Here is a 9,764-nt window from a genome sequence, read left to right as displayed (position 1 = left end):
GAACAGCCCAGACACCTAGGTTGAGATATTCAGAGGTCATAAAATATAACTCAATGGTTAAAGGACATGATACTCAATCTTTTCTATTCAACTCAGAGGTTAAGGGTATGAATGTTACCAAATGAAACTTACCATATAACTAAAGACCAAATAAATATCCAATAACAGATTCTTAATTATTTAGAACAAAGTCTCAATAAGGCAATATCAGAAATGAAGGGTTAACATTCCAGTTTATTGTGATGTACAAAATGAACAAACTATAGCAAATAGTAACAATAATTAAGAAACAGATAATGCAACACACTCGATGTGTGGGAGCTCTGGTAAGCAGATCAACTCGAAGTGAGGTTCTTGCTCTTTCCCTTAAATACCCAACCAGAACAGAAACACTTCTAATTCACATAACAATTGGGACTTTGCATAGAGACACCATTCGCATCTGGAGACCTTTGATCATCAGGGGTCTTGACAATAAGTCACCTAGATCCTTTCACTTCTCGCACTGAGACCAACAGAGTGAATCAAGTAAACAGAAGGTGTTACATTTTAGAGTGATGAGAAACAGTTCCCAAATGATGAGGTTTGAGCCTAGGTGGTTGATTAGTTTACAGATAATCAAAAAGGCAGAGAATGGTGACATTCAGTCTAGAGAAAACTTAGACAACATTTCAGGGTGGGTGTCTGACTGTCTTACAGTTTCCCCCCTTTGGCCCCTGAGAGCCATCTGGGAAATGCAAACAAAATAAAAAATAAACACAGAACAAAACGATAGGGGTCAACTTGAAAATTGACAGTTCATACCCACACCCATAATTCTATTATTTCAGTCTTTGTAAATCTGGCAGTTGCAAGGGGCTGAGTACGAAAGCAGAGTGCGTTGCTTTGCGGAGGGAACGGAGGGCGCATCGGATGTAGCAACACTGGATTAGAGTGGCAATGAATATGATTGAGCTGGCAATTACACATCCTTTGAACACCCAATCCACCAAGTGTATGCATACTGTGCTGAGCGTGTAGATGATCTGGACAGGTCAAACCCCGTAGGGAAGAGTTCATTTTACTGGTAACACACCACTGTGTGTATGACATCTGGATGGCTTCTGAGTATCCATGTAGAGACGGGACGTTGATGAGCTTGGAATCATTTGAAAGGTTTGAGGGTGTTACAAGTACAGATTATATAACTGTATTTCATGACAACATGTGCGAGAAGTAAACAAGGTCTCAATGTTTCTTAATGTCATATACCCCATGATGTGGTCCCATTGTATTATCTGATTCTTCACCACACTGCCTATTGCGCATATGGTGGTGGAATTTGGAAAAAACCTGTTCTGGGTGAATAAGTGGAAAAGTGACAAAGAACCCAAAACATACAGTACATTCATTGTTATTATACATCATTAAAGTAGAGAACAGTTCTGAATAATTGATATCTTTATCAATTAAATTGTTTAGGACATGCCTAGGGGTCTTTACAGACAGGTTAGTCTTTTGGAAAGAAATTAAAGTTAAATGAAAAACAAACTGTGTGTGAGATTATGGAGATTTGGAAAATAACTCATATAACTGGCTCTGTTATGAGTGGGGAGATGGGTAGATCTCTCTCTACAGTGAATGTTGAAATTTATCATTTGGTTCCGGTGCTAATCCGGGGGGTCATGTTTGTGATTGTTTTGGAAGAAGTGTGATGTTGGATGTACATGGCCCCTTAGAACATTTCCATATCCATCTCCTGTGCAGTTGTGAATAAGTGGGACTTGATGGCCTAGTTGTGTGCAGGTTGTTCTGAATAGTTTCCTGACATCAGGAGTCCCTGGGATGGCAATGGAAAATGTGTGAGATGGTTGTTTCGGTCTGATCATATTTAGAAGGGTGCTCCAAACAGAGGGATAATTTGGTTCCCTGAGACCAGTGCCACAATTCTTGCAAGCTGGCTTGGCATCAACCCATTTTGTACCCCCCTTTTGGCACTGGTGAGTGGACCATTGAAATCCATCTGTGACATTTCTTTGGTTTTTGGGTGGTTTAGGCATCTGTAAGACTGGTGTGGTACAAACACGTCCTTTAGGTTCAGTGGACGCTTTTTTATTCTCATTAGTCCAGTCTTTGATGTCAGAGGACTTTAACGTGCCTTTTGACAATGTACCCAGGGGTGTTACAGTACTGGCAAAGTGTGGGATCCACTCGTGGAGATAGTTCGAAGTTCCTTTCACTTTTTGAAGCGAGTTTAGCATGTGAGATTTGGACATGCCTGTAATACATTTGCACGAATCTTCAGTCAAAACTTGGGGTGGTGGATTTCCCTCAATACTCACTTCAAAGTCAGGAAGGTCACAATCATGTTCATGATTGACCCACATGTCACTGTGTTTATCAATTAGCTGTTGTGCTGGGTCAGGGGTGGTGATGGACATAATGCTTGCACAGTTTCTGACAGAATTTTTCTTAGCTGTTTTCTCTGTGATGATCTCAATCTGTTTTTCCAAACAGTTGATGACAAAGCCATGCTTTTCCATTATGTCCATGCCCAAAACTGTACCCTCGCTGTTTCCAGGTAAATACCAGAACGGCTCGGTTAACACTACTGCGCCTAAATCAAGTCGGACTGGTTTTGTAAGTGTCGCTGTCATTAAAGTGTCACCTATTCCTTTGATTTGAATGGTTTCATTTGTGAGAGGTAGTGGGATGTTTGTGCAGGAGCAAGCAGCACCGGTGTCAATTAAAATGTCAACTAATCGGCCTCCAAGATTAGATTTTACTTTTACACGGTTACCACTCGAAACAATGCTCCCAATGGAGGCCACGCATCCCTATTTTTGTTCCTTCATTTTTTCTAGAGCAGCTAGGACGTCTGCGTAAGGGCCACTCACATCTGTGTCTCTCATGTTAGTAGTTTCTGTGTGATCTCGCAGAGATGTACCAGTTACTTTTCTGAATTTGGGTCTTGACTGTGGGGCACCATGTAGTTTGAAACAACGTTCTATTTTATGGCCTGGACGACGACAATAGTCACAAATGATGACATTATTTTCTCCTTCAGCTACCCATTGAGTTGCGGCTACGGGGCACAGTTTTAGAGTTTCTGACCTCTGTTCTATTTTTGTGGCCCATTCAACGAGTGCGTTGAATGTGTTGTGGGGTGGGTCCCCACCCAGAGCTAACGCATTCTGAACGTGTGGTCCAGCATTGTTGCGCAGCATTTGTAAGAGGATTTCATGGTTACGGTTGCAATCTTCCACCCCACTGTATTCTCTGAAGGCTACCCACATACGCTCTGCAAATGCCTCAAATGTTTCTTTATTTGATTGTTTAAGTTCAAGGATTCTGTGCCACTCGGCCTGTGGTGGTCCTCTCATCTGAAGTAAAACCTCTTTTAGACGGCCATAGATGTCGTTATTGGTTTCTCCGAGCTGTCTCTCAAGAATTGTTCCAGATCTGAGTTCTTGGGGGATTTTAGAATGCAACTCGTCTGGAATGGTGAGCAAGACTATTTGCCACACATCTCGGGGTTCTAGGTTGTAAACAGAAGCCTGAAGCATTAGTTTGTCCCAATAACTTTGAAAGGGCCCGCGGCGAGGCATGATGCCGACTACTTCTTTGTGTCTTGAACATTCTTCGCATGATAATGCTCGAGTAATGGTAGTGATGTCATTGTTTGCGTTTCTTACTGTTTTCATTACAGATATTTTGACAGATTTCTTGGGAATTTTGTCTGTTTTGAGACAAGTCTTCATTTGGCTTTGAGTGGAGCTAAAGTGTTTAAACTTAGCATTACAAAGAGGGCCGTCGTCTTGATCATAGTACTCTATGCCTTTGGAGCTAATGACAGCCTCTTTAATAGCTGCCACTGGAAAACCAACATCGCCACAGTAGTCTTCCAGTGTGGAAGTGTAGCATTTGTCTAAGTTTAATTTTTGTTTTAGCCGTTTAATTTCTGCCTCCATTGTTTCGCTCTGTCTTGCCCAGCTGATTTTTTCATAATGGAATGCGTCAATTTTTGCTCTTAGGTTTTTTATTTCTTCTGATTGAAGTCTTTTTGAACTTTGGATGTTCTCCAAAGTACGTTCTCCCTCTGCTATCATCTTTAAATCATTGCGTCGGAGCAAATATAAAATCGCTGCAGGGAGATCGCGAAATTTACTTTTAGATTTTAATGCAACGCCTTTTGTTGAATACCAGTGAAGAATTTCACTGTTTTCCCATTTTAAACTTACGCCAAGATCGCGCAGACGGACTAAAGTCTCATAGACTTGCAAACCAACTGTGTCCATTATCTGTTCATCTATTTCTACACTCGAACATCCCTGTCCTAGTGAGTTGTGAGTTGAAACCTTTCCCCCCATCGGATTTCTACGGTCTCCGATCTATCAGTGGATATGTCGATCCGTTCTATACCATGTGTCTATATGTGATGTGAATTCAAACTTTCCCTGAATCTTTTGTCACAGCTGTAAATTTGCACTTACCACAGAAGCTGTCTGTAGACACAAAGGAATTCAAACCTCATTGTTTGATCCGCCGGACTTGATTTTTTCTCGCCTTTCTGCTTGCTGCAATCACGAGATCACGTCGGGGTCACCAAACTGTAGGGGAGGAAATATTCATCAATATTTAACAATATCTCCCCAATACGTGTCTTGTCTTTCCGGTGTTAAGATGAGGTTTTCAAAATAAAGTAAAGTAAATACTCGTTTAATCTGACTCCATTTAAAAATAACTTTACTCTTAAATATTGGTGGAATTAAAAGTTAATCAATCATTTAAAATATAAACACTTTAAGAATCAATTCTATTGTTAAGAAAACAGGAATCAATCTTAGTTCAGTGATGGATTATTAAAACCACTCAGTGACCTTCTTAACATAGAAGAATAGCCTTGATGCCTGGGTTGAAGTATTCAGAGGTATAAGAACATGATACTCAATCTTGTCTGTCCAACTCAGAGGTTAAGGGTGTGAATAGTGTCCAGTGAAACTTACCATATAACTAAGATCTTTTTAGACTAACTTAGTTCAGGGATGGCAGATATAGACTTAAACTATTCAGTGACCTTCTTAACATAGAAGAACAGCCCAGACACCTAGGTTGAGATATTCAGAGGTCATAAAATATAACTCAATGGTTAAAGGACATGATACTCAATCTTTTCTATTCAACTCAGAGGTTAAGGGTATGAATGTTACCAAATGAAACTTACCATATAACTAAAGACCAAATAAATATCCAATAACAGATTCTTAATTATTTAGAACAAAGTCTCAATAAGGCAATATCAGAAATGAAGGGTTAACATTCCAGTTTATTGTGATGTACAAAATGAACAAACTATAGCAAATAGTAACAATACTTAAGAAACAGATAATGCAACACACTCGATGTGTGGGAGCTCTGGTAAGCAGATCAACTCGAAGTGAGGTTCTTGCTCTTTCCCTTAAATACCCAACCAGAACAGAAACACTTCTAATTCACATAACAATTGGGACTTTGCATAGAGACACCATTCGCATCTGGAGACCTTTGATCATCAGGGGTCTTGACAATAAGTCACCTAGATCCTTTCACTTCTCGCACTGAGACCAACAGAGTGAATCAAGTAAACAGAAGGTGTTACATTTTAGAGTGATGAGAAACAGTTCCCAAATGATGAGGTTTGAGCCTAGGTGGTTGATTAGTTTACAGATAATCAAAAAGGCAGAGAATGGTGACATTCAGTCTAGAGAAAACTTAGACAACATTTCAGGGTGGGTGTCTGACTGTCTTACAGAACAGTTTCTCATGTCGGGGCTTCAGTACAAGAGGAACATTACAGATGAGCAGTATGGAGGTATTTGGATGTTTTTTGGTGTGTCTTTTTGGACGAAGAAAAGTGAGCCCCGTTTGCAACCGTCATATGGACATGCAGCGCTGCACGGAGCCCTGCTGTAACTCAGAGAAGCCACGGAGGACTCTGAAACTTCTCCCAGCCCTTAGTCCACATGAGGGTGAGTAGAATATGAAATTTGAATTTTGGGTGAACTATCCCTTTAAAATATGATGTTTTTTTTTTTTGTCTTACAAAATCAGTAACTATTTTCTTATTAGAATCTAATCATTATTTCATAAAAGTGTCTCTTCATGTGTTACAGTAACAATACCGACATGTAGCTATAGTTTAAGAGTGTGGATTTGTGTGCAGTGTTCAAACTCAAGCGGTGCTCTGGGATGCATTAAACAGGGTGAGTGTGCAGCTCCGTGTAGAGAACTGGGATTATAATGCATATGTAGACATCTGATAATTTGTGTGTGAACATCACCAACAGCGAAGAGACTCTGCCCCCGTCTCTGCTCTGCCTTCATTTAGGCAGAGAGCTCTGTCCGGGGAGTACGTCATTACTGCTGTTTATGATGTGCTGGGGGGCAGTGGGATGCTGTTCACTGCTTATGGTTTTCGTGTAGGAAGATTTTTGGGAGAAGGAGATTACACTGATCTAATTAATTACCGTCGTAAAAACAGCAAACATCATTAAAGTGTAATTCCATTAGAGCTCCTCATTCCACCGGTATTCATTAGCAGACAAGAGTGGGACGCAGGGAGCGCTGAGGGAGGGAGCCCCGGCTCATCCGCGCCCACACTCTCGTGCAAGCTGAAATGAGTCTGAGAGGATTGTGCAGAATTCAAATCAGTCCTCCACCCTTAAAATTCACAGGTGATATCAGCAGTATGGTTCTGTAGATCTGAGCCATATCGCAGCATGCACTTGGTGAAATGCAGGGAGACATACAGGACAGTGCAGATCATCAGTGATTAATGGATTTTCCACAGAGATGCCTCGTATTGCTGCATTGAGCCAATAAATCAACAATAAGTTCCTGATCACAGCTTGCATCTTATTTTTTAAGTGTTGGCTGACGTTTCTATTGCTAAAGACAAAAAAAAACAGACTGTTGTAACAGTGCAGTAAAGTAAGATAAGCTGTTTGGTAGTATGCAAGAGCAGAAAACAGGAGGAGGGTGGAGGAAAAACGGGAGCTACGTTCTATCACACTGTGTCCCATCACATTTAATGTTATTTCCATTATGGTGCGTTGCATTTACATTGGAAGTCCAAGCTCGGAATGACGCCACATCTAAGTAGACCACTCTCCATTTGAAAAACTAACACCCAAGTCAGAAAAATGGACACGAAAAAATCGACTAACCCTAAGACCGAGCTAAATGATAATACAATGATTTCAAACTTGTAGATTTCAGATGCAAACAATAGGCTATGTAACGCTTTTTAAAAACCTTACAAACTTACAACAAAAACATACAATGAGCCGTTAGCCACTGCTTGCCATTGTTAGCAACTTAGTTTGATAAAAACCCTCAAGGCTGTTGCTGATTGTACACATACAATCAAAATGTCCCGGGAACCGTGCTATGCACATGGCTGACTTTGATATTTTTTCTATCATGATGTGTCTTTTATTGTCAATTTTCTGATCTACTTTTCTAGCATCACTATACTGCTCTGTTCTAGCCCCATACTGATGGATCGCAAATAATAAAGAGCATGTTTAAACCATAAAGGAATCAATGCCAATGTTTGCTTCTTTACAACATGAATATAAGCTTATTTTATGTACAAAGAATCTCATCACTTCTTTGTGGTAGTAAAAGACCTTTAAACTGAGCCTTTTAACAGAGTCTTACATATAAAAAAAGAGAAAAAAAAACTAAATTAACAAAAAATAAACAGTAATTTTATAGTGTTGAACATTCTGAACCAGCAAAACCACTTTCACCCACCCCAAAGAAAAAGAAAACTGGCTCCACCGAGGAAATATTGGCTCTTATTGGCAAACTGACTGTCTTTAAGCAGCACTCGTGGTGGAGGAAGCTCTTAAAAGCTCTCGATCTCATCAGTGAGAGTCCACAGCGGCTCCTCACCTGCAGCCGCTCACCGCCCTTCAGTGAAGGAGATTGTTATTCGTAGATACTTTCAACGCCTCTCTCGCTGAATCTCAAGTCTTATCAGCTGACCTATGAGATGATCTAGTTTGCCACTGATAAGCTGGGAGTAGCAGGATACTTTGGTTAAGGTCACACTGGATTGGGCTCATTTGGGCGTCTGTCTGTCCTCCTTGAGGGATTCTAGAAAAGGTCGCAAAGAGACAAGGCCTCCACCGCAGGTATATTGCTTTTGTGTAGTTGACTTCTATCTCATCAGACTTTTATCACTTAATCCATCTACTTGACCTTTGGGGAAGTTGGAGGGGAGGGGGATCTCCAAAACTATTTCTTTTAACAGATTTCGCATTGAGCCCCGTCGGATCCCCGAGGACAGCGGCAAGCCGTTTCTGAATGATTAATGCCCCGCTTTGTTCTGCCTGAAAAAGCTTTTCTTACAAGCCCCATTCAGCTGGAGATCGGTGGAGGGGAGAGACACTGACAATACCACAGGAATAAATAACATTCTCACACCCTATAGTAATATCTCAAAGGCTATTGACAATAAAAAAAGGATCTTCCAGGGTATGATTCATTACTTGAAAAGCGGAATGCAAATTGCCTGCAAGGTAGGCTACTTTTATTTACTTCAAGTGAAAGGGATTTCTTCAACCCATGGCTTTCTTTACACATCAGTGAGAGTAATGATCACAAGATGTCACCATGCTGTGTTTCTCACAGGATGCAGAATCACAAATGTTTATATATTTTAAGAGAAGAAAAAAAAAATCAGTAACAGCACCGGAATACAAATAAGACTGAGGTTACAACAACGCTGTGCTGTGCTCCATTATTTGTCCAGTCTGTGGTAGTGATGCAGCAGCCTCTCTAAAGTCCATCTGGTCAAGTGTTGATTGTCTGGGGGGATGAGAGTGTCCAACTGCTGGCAGCAGACAAACTGCTGTTAATGCCACAAGCAGGAGGAGGAGGAGGAGGAGGAGGAAGGTGGCATCTCTGAAACTGATAGCTAAGGTGGAACCTAAATGTAAAGATTTCAGTGCTGTAGAAGTGTGTGGTTAATTCAAGGGGGCAGTTGTCGGTCTGAGAAGTGAAGCTCACTTCCGCGTTCAACAAACTGCAATCCGCCCGGCTTCCTCTGGGGGCTGGTACCGGAAGGGAGCATTCTCCATAGACCCCCATGTTAAAATCACCGACTTTACATCCTCAATAAACATGATCAAAGCCTGGTGTCAGAACGTTTTTTGGTCTCAACCGATAGTTTCTACCCCTGCACACACTCTGAGGGGGGTGGTACTGTTATTAGGTTAAAATTCTGGCCAATTGGGAACGTTGAGTGACAGGTCCGGAGACCGCTGCTTCAAGGCCAGTGAGCGGGCTCTCGGCCGGTAAATCCAACATGGCGCTGTTCAGGCCGCCATATTTGAGTCACAAAAACGACTCCCCAAAACCAATGGGTGACGTCACGGATGCGTCCATGTTTTTTTTCTTTTACAGTCTATGGGTTAATTCAATTCAACAAAAAGAGAGGGAGAGTAGAATGAAGAAGCATGTGACATGTCGTCATGTAGAAACAACAGGGTCTTATTTGCCCAGGTGTCTACAACAAGTACACTGAATAAAGAGTAAAATACTCAGCTGCAAGGGTTCTTACACACACCAAGATCTGGCAGCACATCGCCCCCCGCCCTCATCCATGCACCTCCACTAGCTCCTGGTCCAGTTCTGCATCTTTTAGAAAACTCCTCCTTGTCTTTACGTACAGTGCAAATCCCTTCATGTCCTCACCCCGGCAGTCTGACCTTCTCCACCTACACTTCATCCTGGAC

The 9,764-nt window shown here is 41.4% G+C and overlaps 1 protein-coding gene across 1 annotated transcript; it reads right to left on the bottom strand.

Annotated features, from left to right (window-relative positions):
- Window positions 1-2,321: 2,321 nt before the first annotated feature.
- LOC146961957 (uncharacterized) lies at window positions 2,322-4,371 on the bottom strand. The gene has a single exon (XM_085771035.1). The coding sequence runs from the start codon at window positions 4,347-4,349 to the stop codon at window positions 2,817-2,819; it is 1,533 nt and encodes a 510-aa protein (XP_085627161.1). The 5' UTR covers window positions 4,350-4,371; the 3' UTR covers window positions 2,322-2,816.
- Window positions 4,372-9,764: the final 5,393 nt, after the last annotated feature.

Source organism: Trachurus japonicus, chromosome 24, assembly GCF_045865225.1.
Source record: "Trachurus japonicus isolate A0001 chromosome 24, Traja_1.0".
In the NCBI taxonomy this organism is placed as follows: Eukaryota; Metazoa; Chordata; class Actinopteri; order Carangiformes; family Carangidae; genus Trachurus; species Trachurus japonicus.
The sequence above is the reverse complement of the archived record's forward strand: the minus strand, read 5'-3'. Positions and strand labels throughout refer to the sequence as shown.

Bases quoted from the DNA above. Each gene is read 5' to 3' on its own strand.
- LOC146961957 (XM_085771035.1), bottom strand. From the start codon at position 4,349: ATGGGGGGAAAGGTTTCAACTCACAACTCACTAGGACAGGGATGTTCG.